The 23508-nt window shown below is 46.5% G+C and overlaps 2 protein-coding genes across 3 annotated transcripts in view; one reads left to right on the forward strand and one right to left on the reverse strand.

Annotated features, from left to right (window-relative positions):
* Positions 1 to 2777, forward strand: part of LOC144119809 (uncharacterized) — a 36640-nt gene extending 33863 nt beyond the window's left edge. Inside the window, exons 14-15 of the mRNA XM_077652346.1 lie at positions 48 to 185; positions 2066 to 2777. Of these exons, the coding sequence (XP_077508472.1) occupies positions 48 to 185; positions 2066 to 2203 (276 nt within the window). The 3' untranslated portion in view covers positions 2204 to 2777. The remainder of the gene's footprint in view (positions 1 to 47; positions 186 to 2065) is intronic.
* Positions 2778 to 4622: 1845 nt separating this feature from the next.
* On the reverse strand, positions 4623 to 23468 carry LOC144121457 (thialysine N-epsilon-acetyltransferase-like). 2 transcript variants are annotated; one of them, XM_077654662.1, is made up of 2 exons: positions 23332 to 23468; positions 4623 to 7725 (listed from the first exon to the last, which is right to left on the reverse strand). In XM_077654662.1, exon 2 carries the CDS (start codon positions 7670 to 7672, stop codon positions 7184 to 7186), a length of 489 nt encoding a protein of 162 aa, XP_077510788.1. In that variant the 5' UTR covers positions 7673 to 7725; positions 23332 to 23468; the 3' UTR covers positions 4623 to 7183. The 2 variants fall into 2 exon arrangements, with proteins under 2 accessions (XP_077510788.1, XP_077510789.1); XM_077654663.1 differs by lacking the exon at positions 23332 to 23468 and adding an exon at positions 16010 to 16039 and having other exon boundaries at positions 7044 to 7725.
* Positions 23469 to 23508: the final 40 nt, after the last annotated feature.

Here is a 23508-nt window from a genome sequence, read left to right on the forward strand (position 1 = left end):
GATTGATTGATTGATTGATTGATTGATTGATTGATTGATTTGTTCAGGCAGAGCAGAACCACGCCCACCCGCTCTACTTCGCTATTCCCGTGACGGTGGCCTCGGGCACGTCTCTGATGACTCCCATCGCCTCGACGGCCATCACCGTGGTGGTCTCCTACGCCGAGATCAGCATCGCGGACCTGGTAATGGACTTCAAAACCGCGGCTCTGAAAGCATTCTCCCCGTATGCACTAGAAAAAACGCGATGACAGAAAGTCGCCCGCTTGCTGTATACTATCTGTGCAGTCTAGAGCAGAACACACTGCTCGTTTTAGAGAACAGATAGTCATTTTTGAGCGCTTGCTACAGAGGGGGTCCCGCAAAACAACTGAACTAAGCAAAACGCTCGTGGACATGCGAAACATTACTGACTAATAAAGTAGCACTGTAAGGATAGTAAAAAACGGCGATTATACCCGTGGTAATGTGAATTATCACTGCTAGCTTGTCAACATTGCGATTCTCCAACTGTTCCATCTGCTTTGAGTGCTGTTGCCACGCACGGGTAGGTGACGACCGTGTTTTGGCATGCTTACAACGAGTGCATATGGTGCGACAAATACCCAGACACAAGCTCGAGCATCTTGTCGTGCAGGGCGCATTTCTGGCCAGCGTCCTCGGAGCATTCGTCCTGTGTTCCATCCAGTATGCGTTTGTGGCTCTTGCCTCACACATACGTGAAGCGTTTAAAGCACGGCGCTTCACCTTGGTTACATCCATTGCCCTCCCGCAATGCGACTCAGGTGCCACATCGCTGCTGGCGACTTCATCGTAACTGCTGAGGCTGCAGCTACTGCGCAGGCGTGTAAAATGCCGCGCCGTGCAATCATTTCGGGACGTAATCTTAATTGAGCGGCGTTCTAATGCATACTGAAGAAGTTGGCGCGGAAAAACGAGTGCAAGCGTAGACAAACAAGCGCGCTACTCACAACTGAAGGTTTATCCCAGACGTATGCTCGAATAAAGAGAAAAATCAACAAAAACAAAACAAAAACGTCATGAACATCACATGTTACCCCGTGAATTACCCCAATGGTTTGGTCAAGAACAGATACTCCCTATCAGAGAAGCGGACGGAAGTCTTACTAACGCACTTATCTCCACTGATGCGCGTATGGAAGGCTTCCACGAGCTCACACGTGAGTTGATCCCTGTGCCTGAATAGATGTTCGCTTTGTCGAAAAGCGGTTTGCACTGGATTTTCTTTTCCGGTATGCATATCAACCAACTAGCCAAACTTTCTGCTCTCCTCGGCGTTCTCAAGCCTGTTTAACATGCAAGCGAAAACGCTAGTGAATCCTGCTGTCGCGGCGCAAAAACCTGTTGCGCCGCTCAAATGCTCAATTCGCTCAGTCGCTTGCACGTGAACCAGCCTTAAGGCGTTCGGCGCCGTTTTGTTGCGACTGCGCGCCGTGCACCTGACAAAGACGAAGTTAGCTCGATCCGCGTGGCATCGGCTGTGTGCACGGTTTGGTCACGTGATCGCGGGTGCTTTTTGGCTACAAACACTACCCCCCGTTTGTCGGAAAACTTCGTTTTAACCGCTAGCGCTGTAAATCGTCACATATCCTACACAGCAAAAGTAGCGTAGCAACGACTGGTATCAGCGTTATGAAACGTCTTTTTGGTTTAGGCGGTTCAGGTGTCCAAAGATATATGAGACAGATACTGCGCCATTTCCTTTCCCCCAAAACCAATTATTATTATTATTATTATTTAGGCGGTTTAACGTCCCAAAGCGGCTCAGGCTATGAGGGACGCCGTAATGAAGGGCTCCGAAAATTTCGACCACGTGGGGTTCTTTAACGTGCACTGACATCGTACAGTACACGGGCCTCTAGAATTTCGCCTCCATCGAAATGCAGCAACCGCGGCCGGGATCGAACCCGCGTCTTTAGGGTCAGCAGCCGAGCGGCGTAACCACTGAGACACTGCGGCGGCCTTGAAACGTCTTTTTTCTGTCTTACGAATGTCAAGCTGAAAGATGCGAACATGCTCTCACATTTACGCCGACTCTTCGCAGCTCGTTCCGGGGCTGATGATCAAGGCGTTCACGGTGACCTCCGTGCTGCTGTCCGTCAACACCATAGGGGAATACGTGTTCAACTTCGAGCGCGTCTTCCAATCCATGCCGTCCATCACGAACCATTCGCGAATTTAGCCCGCCGCTGCTCAGCAGTACACAGGAAGACGACCGGGCATTCGCCACTCGCGAATTTAGCGCCGTCTACGCTCAAGACTAAATAGAAATATTTGACTGGACACTATAGAGGCTCACGTTTTAAGTTTGCTTAGCATTTACAGTCTGTCCGAGACGCAGGCCATCTGTTGCACCTAACCTAGTCAACCGTAAGGCAATAATTTCTGCGCAAGCGTTGTCCTAACCTAGCGTAAGCCAAAGGTTTAAAAAGTGGACTTCATTTGTCAAGAGCAAAGAGCTCCGGAGGATTGCTTCTAAGCCGTGATGCGACTCGTGTAGAACCCGTTGAAGTCCTAAATTCCGGAGAGGTGAAGACAAGAGTTCCTGTCACCTTCATGAGATTTGCAATGGTATATTGAAGCATATTGAGCCGCGCAACATGTCATCGAGGCACACTCCTTGGACACATTACTTTGAGGAAGGATACGCCTGTTGAAGAAATGAAGCACAGCATTACGATGCATTGCTAATTAGCCACGACTGTAAATCATTTTTCGACTTCAATAATAACTGATGCAATAAATATTTTCATATGCATTCCTTGTTCTTCTCAGGCGAAAATTTTAAAACGTTTTCGACCAAATGTTTCAGTTTAGCTAATCACTGAACCGATTGTCGAACCCACCCCTCAAACGACTGGCTCATACTGCAGAAGTGTACTGGATACTTACTGCAAGCACTTGAATAATAATTGTTTTGTTTTGTTTTTTTTGGGGGGGGGGGGGAAGGAAACGGCGAAGTATGTCTCGTATATCGTTGGACACCTAAACCGCGCCGTAATAAGGGAAGGGATAAAGGAGAAAGTGTAAGAAAGAGGTGCCGTGGTGGAGGGTTCCGGAATAATTTCGACCACCTGGGGATCTTTAACGTACACTGACATCGCACAGCACACGGGCGCCTTAGCGTTTTTCCTCCATAAAAATGCAGCCGCCGCGGTCGGGTTCGAACCCGGGCAAGCACTTGCATATCAAGTTTTCGTCGGACGAAATAAATACAATTAACTGCATATTGATTCCTCCGCTTTTATTCTGAGACTAATTCGCGAATACTTTGAAGTTCTGAAACTTCCTGTCTCTTTCTGCTGTTCTTTTTTCTTGCGGTATCGTTGCAGTGATACCCTGGAATTGTGCATACATGTTCAACATTATTATTCGCTAAGAATATTTTTGCACTGTTTGTGCTGCTTCACGGTTTTTTGCTATATTTTTATTTTGCTGTCTAACATATATCACTAAGGTGACAGTCTGGGCATGTTGGTGATTCATGACTGAAATGTACAGCGCAAAGAAAGACGAGGACACAAGGAAGACACATGGGACACACGAGCGCTTACTTGCAACAATTTATTTAGAACCTCGGACCAGCATATATAGCTGAAAAAACGGGGCCAGCATCACACATGCGAAGAAGGCGGCAGTGTCATGTGATGACGTAAGTACAACTACTACTTCTGTAAGAGCAATAGAAGGCTTTACCACGCACTTTTCTAAATAAAACGCTTTAAAAAGAACATTAGGCAGTTCCTTAACGATTGCCTTGAAGTGTTCACGCCCCACGCCATATCTATAGTTATTCCAAATTTCAAGCTTAGAGAAAGAAAATTTAAGTATGCTTTTCTAGGCTTGATATATACAAGTATTCTGTGTAATTGAGGCAGGTCAGTTTAACTTGCCAAAGTTTAAACGGTCTGAAATGCGCTCAGTTTCAAACGTACAGTTCATACCATCAAAGAATAAAAACTGAGAATGGTAGGTTTTGTAATAATAGGTTTATTGTTCTTGCGCGCTCCGAAAAAGTACAAAATTGCAAGAGCACAAGAGCGTTGCTGGCACGCGTAGCGAACAAGAGTGATTGCTCTAAAACTGCGTTCACAACAAGACAAGTACGTGAGGAAAAGACTTCGATCGAGTGCTTGCTTGCAATGACACTTATTTAATGGCGCCCGTGTTTACAGCGTGTAGCAGCATTGCACATCCTTGCGAGGGCCTGCCGTCCCAGCCACGATGACTGAACAATGTATCAACTTTTCAAAGTACTTGGCCTGACGCACCGGGAAAATAAGTCAACTCTCACCCGCAAACCAGATTGGCGAACGGACAAGTAGGCGTTCTTTCAATCTCTCTCGAGGAAAACTGAGTAGAGTGATCGTTCCCTGGCGTCACGCGGGGTAGTTGTTAAAAAATTGGCAACACACCCCTTATTATAATCGCTGGGGATTAGTGGCAGCCACTTGTAAGCATGCGCAAAGATGCCGCGAGTTAATGAATTCAGACTTCCAGCAAAATAAGATAGTTTGGAACTGAGCGTTCGCACTCTCTTCTTCAGTTAATGAATTCAGACTTCCAGCAAAATAAGATAGTTTGGAACTGAGCGTTCGCACTCTCTTCTTCATATACATGTCCTTTTGCAAGCGTCATTTTTTTGTTAGACTCTCTGAAAAAAACAATCCTCGCTTGTAAACAAGTGCAACAACGAAACGAAGGTGTTCCGCAATAGTGGGCAGTCTCTCGCCACTTGTTACTGGAACTTTGTCGTAGAATGCACCGAACTGAACGAGAGTACGAACAACTCACGGGATGAAAATAGAACATGCTTTTATTTAGGCGACTCGCGGCCGGGTTTGCGTCCGTCAGACGGAGGGTTAGGAATGGTTGTCGTTTAATAAAGCGCCAATCATGAGCTCTCGTTATTGTCCTGCGATAGTGCTCCCGATAATCTGGACTGTCTCAAGAGGTCACGCAGCATGACAATCGTTAATGACTAAGAGGTACAGATATGCGCAAAACTCTGGTCATCACTTTGTATCGATCGCTGCATGCAGAGACTCGACAAATAGGCTAGGCCAGGAAAAACACCGGTACTTTATTGTGCTTAGCTTTATAGCTGCGGCTGCACCGTGGGAAACGAAGAAGGGGCGTTGGCACGTTATCGGGCCGCTTGCCTGATAGCCACATCTGATACACACTTGATAAAAAATTAATCGTACTTTACAGTCTAGACGATGCTAAGAACTATAGGTGACAGTGGTTGACGGTTTTTTTGTACGCATGCCTTCTTCCCCACTATGTGAGACCTCCGCGCTTCCCCCGATTCTGAAGCATTGTAAGGCACTAATTTTTTTCTCAGAAGCTTAAGAGGTTCACGTCATTTCCAGCTATAGCGTGTGTTCACAGCAGGGCAGCGGCCTCTCCCTTTGACCTCCAATTAACCTTGACCTGCGGCCACTCCCAACCAACCAACAAACCACCGGTCACGTTTAATAATAATAATAATAATTGGTTTTTGGTGGAAAGGAAATGGCGCAGTATCTGTCTCATATATCGTTGGACACCTGAACCGCGCCGTAAGGGAAGGGATAAAGGAGGGAGTGAAAGAATAAAGGAAGAAGAGGTGCCGTAGTGGAGGGCTCCGGAATAATTTCGACCACCTGGGGATCTTTAACGTGCACTGACATCGCACAGCACACGAGCGCCTTTGCGTTTTTCCTTCATAACACGTTTTCAAGTTCTTCGCTCCTCTCGATTTGCGCTACACTCTTCGAATACGCCCATATGGGAGTAAACAAAGGAGTAAGCTTTCCTCTAGCGCACACCCTTCTTTCTATAAGAGGGAGTGCGCTAGAGGGCAGCTTACACCCTTTTTACTCCTTTCTGTTTCGAATGTAGGGTGCACTGACTCGAGTGTGTTCTCAAATCCGCGCTGCCCTTTTCGTGTCCTAACGGTGCACCAGGGCTGCTTCCTGGCGTGCACGCGTAAGCACACCGCTCCGATGGCACACCACTTTCCTACCGCTATACGTTTTAAAGCGTTGCGCACAAATGCGCGCCTATACAACATTAACAGCTGATTACCTGTCACTGGCAAGGCACGTTCGGGTGCACGTGTAGTCCGCTGTGCGACTCGCTGCCGTTCTGTATACGTGCTTCCATGCGTTACGCCATATGAATTGCCAATCTCGTCGAACATTAAGCCTTCGGTGTGCACTATCGGATCAGAATAAAAAGCGAACAGGAAGCCGTTCACATAGTAAGGAACTAGAGTAATCGCGTTCCTGCTTAAATGAGCACTACGAAGTGTGCGTACACTCGTGGTCAAAGTTTTATGGAAGGTTATTCTGTCGCACAAATTTTATTGCATTAAAAACACAATGCCTCAGATTTAATTTGGCAGTGCATAATTTGTAAAGCCACAATTAGGCTCCATATATTTATTTGCAGGACGTATGAAAAGAAGGCGTTAAATGAATTTTTTTTCGCCTTTCATACCCTTCCACACGCGACTGCTCTGGTATGAATTCTGCCCAGCAGCCTATTTTTTAAATTATACCCAGTGTTGCGGGCGCCTGTGCTTGTCCTGGTTTCTATCAACGATAAATACAAGGTGTCCCGTGAGCATCAGTGCAAGTCAAACAATTCCAGGTAAATTCATTCGCAGCGCTCTATTGGGGCTCCTCTTTTTCTCCCTGCCACCTTTAATTCCCTCCTCCTTCCCTTCCCTCCCGGCGCTTTTGGGGTTCCCACGGATGGTGAAAAAGTTACTGCGCCTTTTTTTTCTCATAAAACAAGTGTATTTGCACTTCATGCGTACGGCTGCATCGGCACTAAAGACAGATCCAACTCAAGAACGCAGCGGTTTTTCCCTGTCAACCCCCTTCCAGCCAATGGCGCCAGCCGATTTTATGACCCTGCTAGTGTGACAAAGCAGGGAGTGGTAGATTAATAGGGGATAATCCCATCCCTCTATGGTCGGGGATAGAGCCCTCCCTGCATTGTGGCTCCGCTCCCTGCATTGTCACGTTATCAGGGTCATGGGAATCGGCCGACGCCATTGGATGGAAGAGGGTCCTTTGACGGGTGAAAGCCGCTCTGTTCTTGAGTTGTATCCGACCATAGCAGCGGCGACACATGAAGTGTCCAAGAGGCCTCGCGGTTCCCACACACGTCACACGGGGACGTCCCAGGTCAGCTTGTAATGCTGGAAGTTGTAGGCGGGCGTCAGGTCCTTGGCTCCGCGCTTGGCGTAGAAGTCCACGGCCTCCTTGTTCCGGCCGAGTACCTCGAGGCGGGACGCGTCGCAGCCCTCGCGCAGTCCCTGCTCGACGACCGACCTCCAGAGCGCCACGCCGATGCCCCGGCGGCGGTGTGCCTGGCGCACGTAGACGTCCTCCATGTAGGCCACTCGCTGCAGCATCACGGCGTCGAAGATGACGAAGTACAGGGCGTGGCCCACGACCTCCTCGCCGCCGTCCGGCGACGGAGCGACGGCGAGGTTAACACGGGCCCACGGGCGTTCGCACTCGAACAGATCCCTCCGGAGACCCTCGAGCGTGATCTTGCCCGGCGGAATGTCCTGGTACTCGTTCAGTTCGGCCATGAGGTTCAACACCGTCTCCGCGTCTTCCCGCCGGGCTGGCCGTATGTGGAAGGACATCGTACGCTGCACCTCGGCTTCGGCCGACTGCGGCTACAGAGCGGATTCTGAGGCTGCACAGAGAAAGAAACATCTCCGTATTATATCTCCTTTCCTCGTCATTATTTTTGTTTTACTGACGGACACAAGTAGGCAACACGAGCCGCAAGCAAGCGACGCGCTATCATTTTCGAAATCGTAGGACAGAAACGAAAGAGGCGCGTGATACACGACCGTCTTATCGCTGTCTACACATAGCTCTGGTGCGCTGATAAACCTCGAGCAGCCCTGACTGTTTCATGCAAGTGCCTTACTGGAGATAATGACGCAAGGGATGTGTGTTTAGAACATTTCTTATGTTTTTGTTGCCAAATCATAAACAAACAGAGGACAGGAACACATGTGAAATGCGTAAAAGCTGAGGCTTTTGCAGAAATACCGGCGCAGCGCCCGTGTGCAGCAGAGCGTTTGAGTCTGTTCGTACACGCACACAATGTTAAGACCGTACAACCTCGAGGAACATTTAGTTGCATGGCGTCAGCTAACCAGATGTCCAAGTGTGTTCGCGCACAAGAACAGTTCTGAACTTGTACAGGCCGTGACTGACCAACGGTCGCGAGCAGACAATTTGCGGAAATAGCAAAGCAGTGACCAACGGCGACCTATTTTCTTTGTGAACCGTCCGGATCATGGTTGATTCCAGTTTACTTAACAGTGCATGGTTGTAATGAGGCAGGACGTAGCACTGCACGAAAATCGCCCGCTCGAAGACAGCCGCAGAATGGCTCAGTGAGCTACTCAGTTAGCAGCACGTTGCGCTGCAAAGAGAAGTCTGCCCCGTCTCTCGGTCTTCTCTAACATGAAAGCCCCTTCCCTTCCTGCACTGCTTTTACACAGTGCGAAGTTCACACGTTGCCCCTGTACACCGAGAATCTGGGCAGCTCCGGCTAACCCAAGCTCAGGCACTTCCCCTAAACAAAGGCGGTGCTGCGGTCACAGCCTATGAGTGCTGAAGCCGGAATGCAAATGCCAGCAATACGCGTTTAGGCAAACGAGACGCGCCGCCCCGACTTCTAGTAGTCACCTGCGTCACCGTAGGATTTTTCGCGCATGCGCAGCACGAGTCAGGCAGCGGTGAGGACCTTCAAGTGCGCCCATATTTTCAAACCACCAGAACGTATTTAACTCGCCCCTCTTGCCGCGCCGCACTATAGCCATCGGCATTCATGAAAGATGCGTAAACGGTAACGCCGTCGCAGCGGACATATGCCTTGCTTGCTCAGCTGTACGGGATTTTCGCGGCACCGTTTCTGATGTTTCCTTGGCAGGCCGCGCGGCGGCAGCACTCGCTCAGAAACATCCCTGCGGAGAGATTCTTTCGCCTTGTCATTCTCATCTTCTCTGAAAACATGAACGCGCTCGCGACTTTTCACCACATCCCAGCTAGTCCTTCGCATGCACGTAACCTCGCCACTAACGCAGGTTATACTATCTTCGGACTGCGGCCCCTGGCCTAAAGGCCCCCATAAATAGTTTCTAATACAAAAAAAATCGGATGAGACACTTAAGCTATGCCTTAAGTGCATGGCGCGATAGCGTAATGAGTTAATTCCCATATATGCCGGAGGTCATTCCCTACTTTACATTCCTATATCCCTGGGAGTACTCATACCCCTCCTGGCGCCGTGGTGCAGCTGTTAAGCGATGCGCCACTGCCCTGCGATAGCCGGTGCTCCCAGCGCCAAATGTTGCCGTTCCCAAGCGACCAATCATTAATTTAACTGCCACAGTGGGCAGTTTTCTCACTATCCGGTGACTATACCTTCTCGTGCCCGCTCCTTGAACCCGTGATGGTGCAAGTTCACCCGCGCGGCCACGTGCGTTTCACGCGCGGCGCGTTCTCGCGCGCGCAATGCGCTCCGTGCGGGCAAGGCTTCAAGCGGCTTGCTGGAGAGAGTGCGCGTTTTGAAACAGTCCTCTCTGCATGCGTTTTGCAAGAGCGAGAAACGAACAACGGGGAAGAGGCTGCCGTCGTGCCGAACTTACTAGCCTGCAGGCTATGTACAGAGGTGAGTACACATGTCTTTAGCAAAGCAGCTGCGTTAAGACTTCGCTTCATTTGCACCGCAGCACACCGCCCGAACGCGCGATAATCATGCATACCTCTGTACGCCGCGGCCCTCCGAGCGGGCGAGTTAACAAGAAAATGGCGAATGCGCGAGCAAGATATTCTCTAACCTACGCTTTCTCTCTGAAAATTATGGCGATTTTTTTCGACAAAGCATGCTATGTTATCCTCAATTAATTTTCAAGGTTCTACCCTCGCATATGAGCGGCAGGATGCAACCGTTGCGTACTTTTATTTTAAAATATACCGATAAGCTAGTGCTTACAACTTGAGTGTGCCTGCCATGAGCACTCCGGGTTCCGGAAAAAACGTCCCCGGTAAAAAAAACGTCCCCAGAAGATACGTCCCGCGAAAATATGTCCGCATTTGCGAAGTAGGAAAAAATATCCCCAAATGCGTGTCATCAAATGCCTCGTAACCCGCAGTGATTTGAGCATCCGCCTCGCATGCGGGAAGTGCCCCATGAGGCGGATTTAAGTTGTTTTACTTCGGAACGAATCACTGACCGGTAAACTCAATGGCAAGACAGCGCAAGCGTGGCAGTGCTTTATCGCTCAAGGCAGGCTGGGGAGATTTGCAAGAAGACACCAGATGAGAAGGACCTCCTGATACACAGACTAGATACGAGATAAATACGAGCGGAAAATCGTAGACTGAAGACAGCAACTGTAGAAAAATATATCTATATATGAATCAGATCATATAGAAGGCACGTGATATTATGACCAAACGTTTATTGCTGGGCATCTTATGTATAGGTTAATGATAGCGTCGTGGTTTCGGATCCCACCAGCAGCATGCGGCTGCTTCCTAATCAATTATCTTTAAGCGATAAAATAATCACTAATAATCTCCACTGATCAACGCCACAAATAAAAAAAAGTTCCCCCATGCTCCTTGGTTTCTGTGGCGTGGCACAAGTACTGCGCACGTCCTCTACACTATCGTCGAGCTATCACATGAGCTCGATGCAATATTCAGGGGGTAGTAGTTCAGCGCTTATGGACAGCACCTGGAGACAGCTTCGGGCTTGCACCAGCGCTTGCAATGTAAGTGTACGGGTTAGCAGTCGTGGTGGAACGGCAGGCAGGGCGTTAAAAGTATACTTGTCCTAGTATGGGTTTAAACGCAACAATATTTATTTTAAGGAATAGAGACCATCAAGTCGAGCAAAGAAGGCGTAAAGCTGTGCCTTGACGCCTTTATGTACACGAGACAAAAAGATATTTCCTCTCGCATCCGTTGGTGCCGTGTTAAACGCAGGTTCTGCAGAGGTGCTTTAATTCTGAAGAATTCTTCAAAGCACTACCGCCTAAGTGCTCTCCACAGTCACCGCGTAGATAATTCAGCGATAAATCTCGCGAAAACAAAGAAGAAAATGAAAGGGACACCTCTTGTCCTGGAAGAAAAGCCTGCCGCCATTGTCGCAGATGCAGTCAGAGACATTAGCGAAAATGCAAGCTACAGTAATTCCACCTGTCGGTACGGAAGAAACTAAACAACGAACAAATGCGGGGCGTCCATAAAAAAATGGCGGCGGCGAAAAGGAAGCGGCCCAGGGAAAGTGCGTCTCTGGATCGTTCGGCACTTCAACGAAGACTCCGGAGGAAGTGCTTTTTCTTGGCATGACCTGGACTGCAAGGTCGTGGTGTCATCTGGTACTATAAAATACTTCATGCTTACGTATGTGCTCGAATTCACTGCAGAGTCCAATAAAGAGGGCAATTTTTTGTGGAGTAGATTTTGGAAAACTTATTCTTTGGGTAATTCCACTTGAGGACATTTTTACTTAGTGGGCGCTTACTCAGGGGCCCTTTTTCCGGGGACCTTTTTTTTTCGGGGCCCTTTTTTCCGGCAATCTTTTTCCGGGGACCTTTTTTCCGGGGACTACCGCAGCGGTGGCCTAATGATCTGAGCATCCGCCTCACATGCGGGAGGTGCGGGGTTCGAACCCAGTGCCGCCGAGTACCCACCGGTGATACAATGGCTACAAGCTTCCCCTGGTCTGGCGCTCGGCTTATTTAGGGTGAATCGCGTGGGAAATGGGTCTTGGACCCCACCTTGAGTAGAAGAAAAATACCTTGTACCATGGCGCTCTTTGGTGTCAGGTGCCCTTGCGCCATAAAAAGCCATCATCATCATTTTTTCCGGGGACGTTTTTGTTACACCAGTGCACTCCAACCTATTCTATCCACCAGTGATTTGGCCCTCGTGGTCCAGGTTTATCACCTTTATTGGGTTGAGATAGAAACACCCCCTTATTACTTCCAGCACATCCGCTAAACACGACTGCGCCCTTCCCAGACTGTTGAAAATTACTTCAGTTTTCTTCAGATTAAGTTCCAAGCCTACCGTTACCGAATGGTGTGCATGTACTAGATGGTTATTATTGATTCATTCTACAGTGCTACAGGGAAGTATGCTGGGGCGCCTTCATCGACAGTACCCCTTAATTATCAGATATGCTGACAGCACTGTTTTTTTTTTGTCTGCAAGAAAAAAGTTAATACTGCATGCTAGGTAAACTGAACAAGTGGGGTTCCCGAAGCCCGAAGTTCGCTAGCTATATCAACAAAAAATAAGAAACTAACACTGCGCTTTCACACCCAAAAAAAAACAAGGAAAAGAAAACATCGTCGGTCATCTACTAATTGGATTTTCATCTGCAAACATTGTATCGCCTGGTAAATGCCTCGAGGTTATTTTCGAAGAAAACTAATGCAGGAAGAATCATACTGACTTTGTTGCTAACAAATTCAACCGTTTATGTATCGTGGAAGCAATTACGAAACCGCAATGCTTTCAGGCATTGAAAGTAAATCTATACTGCTGTAAAACTCTTCTTGTTTCTAGCTATAGAATCATTGTGATTCAGTCCGGGCTAACAGAATGCAGTGCTTAATACCGAAAAAATATTTTCTATAGCAGCAAAATATCGTGTGCGTCATGAATATTCGTGTCCATATGACGCACATATATGAAATTTATTTTTATGAAAGTTTTATGAAATATATGAAAAATTGGCTGTGGTTTAGCTCTGGTTAACCCTAGTTGAATTGCGAAAGCTTCGTTTCCTTGGCACGTCGTCTACGCTGCGTCTCATTCCGACGCTCTCGAGAATTCAAAGCGGTCTCTTCCGCGGTTGAAGAGTCACTACGGGACGTGGCACTTCTTCTAGCCGCATCTTCGTTACGACGCTTCTCGAGTCTTGCGGCGCGTTCTTCTGGCGTCTCTTGAGCGCGTTGTCTCTTCCTCGCTTCGTTCTGTCGTTGTTGCGTCTCTTCCGCGCTCCCCATAACGACTACAAATGCACGCCGTTTAGCTAAACGTTGTTCCCGCTCTTCATCCGTTTCTTCCGCACGCCGCCGCTTCTTAGCTGCAGCACATCGTTGCAGCTTCACCTTACACACATCATCCGACATACCGTGGAGGATTCGCTGGGGCGACTGCGACGAGCCGGGTTGGGGGGCCGCTTTTCCACAGCTGGCATGACGTCACGTACCGCGAGCGCTCCCCGCGGCAGCGGCGCGCAGCTGCAGCATGGAGGATTCGCTGGGACGATCGCGACGAGCCGAGTTGGGGCCCCGCTATTCCACAGCTGGTATGACGTCACACATAGGTGACGCCAAAGGTCAATGGTGGATTCTCCGGGACGACGGCCAAGAGCGGAAACCTCGAGCAGTATTGCTTTCGCAATAAAAGGCCCCTGAGTAAGCGCCCACTAGGTAAAAATGTCCCCACATTCCGTATTCCAGAAATGCGTGCCATGGACATCAAATACTACGCCGCACAATGCCATGCTTACGGGAGAACATGTCAGCAAAGTTCATAGCCTTTTTCTATACGAGCACTGATAGCTTTGTGGAGAACTTCCAAAGCGACGCAGGCTATGAGGGACGCCGTAGTGGAGGGCTCCGGAAATTTCGACCACCTGGGGTTCTTTAACGTGCACTGACATCGCACAGTACACGGGCGTCAGGAATTTCGCCTCCATTGAAGAGTGACCGCCGCCGCCGGGATCGCACCCGCGTCTTTCGGGTCAGCAGCCGAGCGCCGTAACCCCTGGGCCACCGCGGCGGCTTGACATGCTGATAAAGTGTATGCATTCCTTCAAGTGACACCTTGTAGGATTATGCTGATGTACATCTACGCTATATATTGGCTTTTTTTGTCGTTATTGTGGTATCCTATATCAAAAGCAGCATCTGCTGCAAGTGAGAGCAATTAATACTAACGTCTACAAATTTTGTATTGTGTATATTATTTCTGCCACTGTGCCCCTCATCCCTCTCCCCCAGTGCAGGATAGCCAACCGGAACATTCTTCTGGTTAACCTCCCTGCCTTTCCTCTACCACTTCTCTCTCTCTCTCTCTATCTATGCTGCTTTCGTGCAATATCGCTCATTTTACGTGTTATTGTATTCTGCATTATTGTGCCTGAGTTATCATGAGCTTATTATGCTATGTCCTAATAGTAATGGACATACCAACCCAGTCAAGCCAAATCTGCATGGCATTTTGCTATAGTACTCCTGTCGTATCTGCATGTTGTATATAAGAAAATAAGTCCAAAGGAAAAATTGGCAGTCTCAGATGACCGATGCTTTTGCGAGTCAAGTTTGTTTTTATCCATCAATTTCAGCGTTAGAATGGTTCTAAAGTAATGCCACAATGAGGCGCTGAGCCTATCTGTGTTGAGTATGCTGCGCTTAACCAGCTCAATCATCTTTATCTAATCCACCTCAACAATGCTCCCTAAAAAATATGTTGCGAAGTGTACATGGTTTGACGCACGTTTTGTTTGCAGCATAAGCGTTCAGAAAGTAATTACGAAAGGAGATCTTGCTGCCACGAACATCCAGCCTGAATTGAGTGTAACAGCCTGCCCGCTTCACGTTGGATATCGACTGCTTTCTCAAACCATAAATATCAGAAATGCGAAAAATCGCTGAATAAAATGCAAAATTCGACAGGGTCAACATATCTGAGTTAAATGTATGTTATTCATAGCATCTCCCAACTTCTCTGTAGCTGGAAACCGCATTCTCGATAGGCCCAGAGGCCACTCTGACTTCACTCCATGATACGCGTCGTCCAAGAGCAGAAAAGGTCTCTTTTCTAGTCTTTTTCTCGTCAACTGAAAAACTTCCATGCGTCCTAAAGGGAGAGAGTAGTTTTCAACAAAATAAACAAAGGCGGAATTTAACAAATACGCAAATTTTTCTCGTAGCTTAAATCGAATGTGAGCCGCGCGTTGCCACAGTTTGATAAAAAAAATTCCTTGTCGTGTTCGAACCTAGATCTGTGTACTTTCGCACTGGCACAATCGCAAGCTGCCATCTGCAAAAGGAACAGTTATTTGCTCATCGCAACCGCGACATCCAGTGTACATTCTAATCAGGGCATTCCAAACAATTATGCATGAAACAGGAAATATCGAGAAGAGACAAGAACGAAATTGAATGCCCTCGCATCAGATAGGCCTGTATCCTATAGGTGAGAAAGGGGTTGCAGCACTCGCAGGAGCATGTATGTATACTAATTACTGCACGTCTGAATTTCAGTCAATGCCACGGCTTCGGCAAAGCGGATGTTTTTCTTAATGGGAAAACAAATAAACTTCATCTCTTTTCCTTCTTTCCTCCCGCCCTATCTCATCCCTTTATTTGCATCTCCTCATCCGCTCTCCTTTTCCCCATTCCCTCTCACTCACCCCCTTCATTCCCTAGTCCGCCGTATGGCACAGAATAAATAGTTTCTCACCGAAACGAAAACTTTTGCATTCATTACTGGGCCAAGTATCCTAAGCCAACCTAATTAGGAGGCCCGGAGAGGACCTCCATTTTTTGCACGACTGATTAAAATTATTTTCAGCTCCTTGCAACGGCACAACTGCCCTGTAAACTTCGTTTTATTTCCCGGGAATACTTGCATGCATTATTCAAAGAGTCCGTGTGACACAAAGAGAAACCGAAATGGAATTTTTTTAAACAGCGCAGTATACTTTCTCAAATTTCTTTTTTTTTTTGTGAAACACAGTTGAGTTAATTCTTAATATACAACCAGAGTTCTTCAGTAAAGTATTCAAGGACTATATTACTAGTCCACGCTCAGGATGTGCTGTGCAAATACGTTTAGACTAAATTTAATGTTTCAGACCCTCCAATTAAAGGTATTCGCAAAACCACACTAGTATTTTATTTTCAGTCCACTGGAAGAATAATACTCACGATAGCTCGAGAGGCAGCCAGGCCGCAGAAAAAAGATAGAAAGGATAAAATAACAGAAGTTAATTCTGAGTACAATGGCAGAAGCAACCGCAGCTTCACATATTTTGGGCTATAATTTCGCACAACCTTGCGTATGCGCGGGGAAAAAAAATTATATGCTTAGAAGTACTCCGTTGGAATAAAAATAGTATGCGCCTAACAAAAGATACAGGTTATCGCATAGAACTTTACATCGGGCGAAAGACGCGTCGAAACGCCTCCTGTCTGGACTGTCGCAAACCGGTCTCGCTGCCGTTTCCATGCACTGTGCTCTACCCCCCTGTGCACACCGAAGTGCAGCGAGCAGTAAGGCGACGCCCAGGGAGCCGTTACCGCAAAAGTCTATAAGAGTGCACTCAAATATGCACCCAACCCCAAACTTCCGTGCATCGCCTTTTGACTTGAAGCGCTGCCATAAGTGCAATGGCAATGACAAGCGCCCTTTCCCTCTCACCTGTGGCAGGGCACGATAGGCGACTCGCCTTGTGACGTTGCGTCAATCCAACCACGCGACGGAGACCACAGGCGAGCGCAGGAGCTCCGCGGGCAGAGCTCCTCGACACGACCCTGCTGCTGCTGTCGCAAATTGAGCCCAATTCTCGCCCACTTAAGAGGGTTAGACAGGCCACAGCCTCTCGCTTGTTCTCTCGCTCCTCGAGAGCCCAGTTGCCAGCCCTCTTTATAAAGGTGGGTAACAGAAACGCAGAGGGAGTGTATGTGCTCAAATAGGTACCTTTCGGACTCTGACCTGGCATCTGATTTTCAACATTTGCGAAGGGATTCTCACCCGCCGCGGTGGCTCAGTGGATAAGACGCTCGGCTACTGATCCGGAGTTCCCGGGTTCGAACGCGACCGCGGCGGCAGCGTTTCGATGGAGGCGAAACGCAAAGGCGCTCGTGTGCTGTGCGATGTCAGTGCACGTTGAAGATCCCCAGGTGGTCGAAATTACTCCGGAGCCCTCCACTACGGCACTTCTTTCTTCCTTTCTTCTTTCATTCCCTCCTTTATCCCTTCCCTTACGGCGTGGTTCAGGTGTCCAACAATATATGAGACAGATACTGCGCCATTTCCTTTTGCCCGAAAACCAATTATTATTATTATTATTATTATTATTATTATTATTATTATTATTATTATTATTATTATTATTATTATTATTATTATTATTATTATTATAAGGGATTCTCACACGACTGCGAGCATTCTAGCGAATGCGCAGGAACTGTTACAGCGCCAAATGCCTCGGCTTCGTTTCCCGGATTCGCGTAGCCGTCGGTGTCGTCACGTCCGCACCGAGCCTCGCGCAACCTTCGTCGCATTCGGGTGCATGGGGCACGCCGTATAGCCCTCGATCACGTGATCACTCAGTACACGCAATCCGCGCCTCGCGGATCCTTTGTCGTCATCGGGTAGAGCAGGCGATCGCAACAAGACGCCGCCAAACGCCTCGAAATGCCTGTCAGGAAAAGATCTTGAAATTCGTCAAGCTCTCCTTCATCGATTTCGAATGCACTTCGCCAGTCGTCCTTGCCGGAGACTGGCGCCATTCGTTGTCGACTTCGCATCAGGGGATTTCACCCTCGAACTAATTAAGCCTCTATGTACAATTTTCCCTGACCACAAAGTAGGTGTTATCAAGATGCAAGAAACGGAAGCAGTACGCAGTCAGTGAACGCAGAGGTCAAACATAATAATTCGTATCCTTGTCATTTCATAGTTAGGGGTTGGACTTTTCGGCTTAAACCGAAAACACCGATTAAAGTACGCCGGCTTTAACAGAAGAAGGTCAGTATTTCTGGCATGCATGCCATACCTGACTGGCTATTCACTGCCAATTACAGCAAGTCAGTGCAGAAAATTAAGAATGTGCTGGAACAAGGAACAGGGTGAGACAAAGGTATCTTAGGAATTGAGTACAGTGACTAACTATGAGGTGCGAGGCATTGATCCGCGAACTCAGACACGCCTTTGCAGGCAGGCTCGACCACGTAGCTAAACGCTACTGACTAGCGTAGCGCCGTTTGCTCACACTTATCGCCGACTTGGAGTCGTCGCCTCGTTAAGTAGGTTTTTCCACTGCATGTAAGGACATTGAAAACTTTCGGAACCATAACACGCGGCCGTTAATGCGAAATCATGCGCAAACGGCACAAAGGTGTGTTCTGGCTTCCGCGACGGTTAAGCAGCAGACCCATTGCTGCCTCAGCACGCGAAGCATAGGGAGAGCGGTCCTCCCGTTTAGCGCACAGTGTCCAACAAGAATGGGACAGAACTAAACTTCCACTTAGGTTTTTGTCTCACGGTTCAATCATTTGTAGAAGGATGGAAAGTTGGGCTAGTTGGTAACAGTTCATGGTGGGTGGAACAGCGCGAACAGACGACAGACAGAAGAGAAGACACAGACAAGCGCTGACTCGCAACTAATGTTTTTATTAAGAAGAACATACATTTTATATTACAAAAACACGTGATATATCGGGCACATAGCAATTGCATTGGCACTTTTCAATGGTTACCTCGCTGAATTCAATGGTTATACATCATGAATTATCTAAAAAAGAAAACTCCTTATCAACAAGAATCAAGGAAGGCTGGCTCACACACTCTGCTTGTCTTTTCCGAATGAAATATGCCTCCATTATTTCCCTGGTTGTTTTTTCTCTATGGCGAAACAAAATCTTTGTTTTGGTGACCAGGGGACGGCATGTTTTCTTTTTCTCCTGTTTTCTGCACTTTCGGCAGTGATCGTCTGTTCGCGCTGTTCCACCCACCATGATCAATCATTTGTCTCACGGCGTTGTTGTCTCACGGCTCAAAATGCCGAAGCTACGGCATTTTTGCTTTTTGGAACGACTGTACGATTTTCTTCTGCTAAGACGGCCATTTATAACATATGCTGCCGCACAATAGAAAATTTTCTGTCGTCACAACAGTTTTTATGTGATATTTTTGGCCATGAACTTGTAGCAACAACAGTGTTCCTGCGACATTCCGCTGTCACTTGCCGCAGCGATGAAAAAATCTGTCGCTACAACGAAATGACAAAACATTTTGCCCTATTTCCGGGAGGATACGAACACGTGTACGAATGCAACAGAGAACGCGCCACAAAGACACTCTGCATGCACGTTCCGAAAAGTTAAAAACCTGCATCATTTTCTAGGAGTCTCTCTTAGGCCATCTCATGATAATACTGTGCACTCATAAGCGGATAAAATGTATCCATCGTGCGGTGCCTTCATATAATTCTTTCCTGTCCTTCCTGTGCTTCGCTGCATGCGAAATTAGCCGTTTTTAGAAACGCTGCAGTTGCTACTGTGGCACTAATTTCAAATTACCTATCACATGAGCAAGTGTCACTGGTATAAGCTTTTAAGTCGTGCATGTAGGTGACGGCCCAGGTAGCACCGAACATTAGAATAATGTTATAAAATTGTTACGTAAGTTGCGGTATAACGTTATATGTTGCAAACGTTACATGAATGTTAAAAATTAACAACGTTATATGTTGCATGATAAACATTAGTTCAAAGTTGCAAATAAACAACATTTTACTACAGTTTTTTTAAACGCTTTATAAGCTTTGAATCGTAATTATAAAACAACATTACGCAAATATTTCAAGCACTGGGTCCCAGAATTTTTCTCACTTTTCTTAGAGTAAAGATGTTTTTTCAACTACATAGAAGTACTTCGCCACTAAACTCTTATATAGTGCCTACCACAGACTGCATGCACAGCCCCGATATTTTGTTAGAAAACTTTGCTTTTTACCCATTCGACGATAACGCCCATGGAACACCTCTCATTAAGGGCAGCATACGCTTGATTCCGCGGAATCCGTTCGGAGGTAAGTGGATGAGTTCCATATCATACCGAACAATTCTGGACAAAAGAATTTTTGAGCGGAAAACCGTTGATGAACTCAATTTTTTTTTATATGATGGAAGATTTCACTATAACGATCAATATATCCGCAGATCACCCGACGGCAGTCTTGTATTTTTTTTCTGTTTACGTTTTTGCTCTCGTCAAAATCGTTCCCCATTGGTTTTCGATGGCAGTCTTAACAGTTCGATGCGATTTATGGAAGCATTTAAAAGAAAGGTTTTGCTGCATATCAGAATAATGGACCATTACCTTCAATATTTCAACAAAAATATCTTACAATTTCCCAATTTTCGATATTTTTGTCCGAGAATGTTGGATGTGAGTGCTGTATTGTGGAGCTCAAGTGTGGGCCACGTCGTTGGTTGTTTCATTGCAAAGCGTTGGTTGTGTACCTTCACAACACAGTGCGGGTGTCACGTGCTCCTTTCCCAGCGTCCGAGTGGAAGCGGCGAGCCAGCGGAAGCCACGTGACCAGCGCGCCCATGCGTGACGCGCGCTCATAGACATGGCTTGCGCTCCTTTGGGTCTCGCGGTTTCGGTTGGAACGAGAATAGAATTTTCGAAAATCTAAAAACTGATATGGAAATCACTCGCGGTGGGCTACAAGCCTCTCAATGAATAAGGATCCTAATAGTAATAGTTAAAAGTCAACTAGTCAATATCAGATAACCAACCTGCTAGTTAGCACGCATTAACTGCACTGTGTTGCACTACACCGCTGACAATTCTATGCTAAAAAAAGCGTTATTCTAACTCAAAAAGTTTATTTTAAATATTTTCTGGCAGCCTTAGGTGAAACAGCGTGTATAGCTTTCCACTGCAGCCGTATTGGCGCGGCGCTCAATAGAAAGCTGATCACTGCAAGAAAATATCTAAACATTACGGATCTAGTTTCGCTTGCAAAGCCTCCATACATGCAGGGCTCCGTTATCTTCTCCATCGTGCGCAATGTAATCCATTATAATAATAAATTTTTTTTACGAAAAAAAAATTTCACTGGCCGATGGACTGACTGCGACATATCTTGGCTTATCGTTGCAGACACTCATTTCGACATCCAAGGTGCGCGCCGGTGTTGGAGCAGTTTATTTTATGAAGATTCATTACGAACTCAGTTTACATTTCATGACATCTTTTTGTTTACGTTGCCTACAGGACCTAGTGTCTTCACGTGAGCGGCATTAATTCTCGAGTTGTTCGTTGTCTGCAGGGTTTCAAGTGTGCGAACTTGGGCAGTCCCTAGATAAATTAGTTATTTTTTCTAGTAATTTGTAATTGCCGGCTCAAATGCTTGGTATCTAAAGTTTCACCTAACTGCACTGTGTAGCTTTTAAGGCTGACCAAACGCTCAGTATCTCAGTGTTTTAATTTTTTTTTTTGTCCACGACCACTTTTGCATAACTGGTTGAATCATGTGTTTGAATAAATTTAAGAATTAGAGCAGATGTGCTAAGGAAGTGTCCCGCAACCGTGAAAAAAGAGACGTTTTTATTGTTTTTTTACATGAAATTCGAAGCCAATCTTGAGTTTCTAGAGTTTTAATCGTTGCATTCAATTGGGCTCCAAATAACTGCAATTTAAAAATCGTTCCAGCTGTGCTTCTAAAATTTTTAATTTTTAGTTGATGCAGATCTGCTGATGCAGAGAAATCTTTCCCAGTCTAAATGGTTTATGGAACAATTCCCTGTTGGTTCCAGTTATAAAAAACTGGGAATTCAATTGGTCCCAGTTGGAACCAACTGAAGCCAACTAGTTCTCATATGTACGGCCAACTCAGCGTGATAAAGCGTTCACCGCATTTCTGCTGTGTATTTCTGCCGTGTATTCTTCCCATCGACATCGACAAATATATTCGTTTAAGTGTGAAATTTGTGCGTCGATAAGCTTGCAGGTATGATAGGATAACAAGCATGGGTATATGAACGCATCTGCTGTTTCTATTTTTATTTTTATATATAATGCCTATACACCATCCTCGCAAGAATGGCTGTTGACAGTCAACGTACTCAAGATAACACTAATTAAATTCGTCTGCGGGCATCTCCAACCACCAGGTTCCTCCTCGTGAGCAGATAAAAAAAAAGTGGGGAGAGGGGCACGGACAAAAAATTGTCGCTACCGCATCCCATAAAGGTTGCCCATAAAACCCCAGGTAGCACCGAACATTAGAATAGTGTTATTAAAATGTTATTTAAGTTGCAGTAATGTTAATGTTAGATTGTAACGTTACATTAATGTTAAAAATTTAAAAATATAAATGTTATAAGTTATGTAGAAAACGTTATTTTGACTTTCTAAACAAGCGTTGTTTTAATTTCTAAACGTTATAATAATGTTAGTCAGAACTACATAAAAAGCAATTTCTAGCAGCGATTTGCTGAACTTCTCCCACAGTAAAGATATTTTTCATCTATAGCTTACTTTGAAACCACATCTTTTAGATAGTACTCGCCATAGATAGCATGCAGGGCCCCATTATTTTGCCAGAAAACTTTTGTTATTACCCATTCGCCGCCATCACTCGTGGGACATCCCTCGTTAATGGGTGTACATATAAGCTTGACTCTGCGATATCCGTTCGGAGGTGAAAGTTGCATATTGAGCTAGTTCTTGCAGAGCGTTGTAAGTTGTGTGCCGTCACAACTGGCTAGCTAGAGCATGGCTGCTTCCACATTTTCGAGATGTTACATAATTATGTTGTTTACATGTTTCACTAATGTTCATGAGAGGTTACTGTAACGTTTATATGCAACATCACAAAATCATTACAAATAAAAATAAAAAGGACATTTATAAGCGCATTTATAAATAACATTTGAGCAAAACAAAAATGTAACGTTATCGCGATGTTTCTGTGCTCCCTGGGTCTGCTCCTGATTCATGTGCGCCTGACAGCTGCGATGTCTTAATTACTTTCGGCGATTAAAAATATTGCTCTTAGCAGTTCGTTTACATATGTATGCTCTGCGCTGCCTTCAATGGCACGTTTTTTTTTTTTTGTTTTGTTACTGCTATAGCAGCAACAAAAATAAGATGCTTTTTCTTTCTTGATTTTTTTTTCAGACTGCGGCTTACGCATGCTGCGAGCTTTCCGGTCTACTGTATTTAACGACGCAGTTGCACCGGGCAACGTGGCAGCTCGATTAAGCCATTAAGCTCGCATTCACAGTTTACTGAAGCTAGCGGTGGCACGCGCAGACACGCAAGGGTGCACGTCCGAGGCTGCAACAAGTGCTACTTGGATTTGCATAACATCGCTAACTGCATTTCTGCCGATGGCTAAACGGTGATAAATAACCGACCATAGTAAGGCCAGCGTTCGACCAGTTTATTTTAATCCACGTGGGGCTCGTGAAATGAACGAGTTTGCAGACCCTGCCTCGACACTCACCAGAAGCCTGCAAAAGGTGGCCGCCAGGAGCTGAAATATGCTTATTTTGTGGCTTAGCACGCACGAAACGGGAATGGAATGAGGAAAAGACTGCGGTGGGCGTTACCAGTCCATTTCCGTCATCATGGTTGCCATCATCATCAATGGCATCCGGTAAAATAAAGGATGGGCATATTC

The sequence above is a fragment of the Amblyomma americanum genome, chromosome 2 (genome assembly GCF_052857255.1).
Source record: "Amblyomma americanum isolate KBUSLIRL-KWMA chromosome 2, ASM5285725v1, whole genome shotgun sequence".
Lineage (NCBI taxonomy): Eukaryota > Metazoa > Arthropoda > Arachnida > Ixodida > Ixodidae > Amblyomma > Amblyomma americanum.

Coding starts and splice junctions, on each gene's coding strand:
- LOC144121457 (XM_077654662.1), bottom strand. CDS start 7,672: ATGTCCTTCCACATACGGCCAGCCCGGCGGGAAGACGCGGAGACGGTG.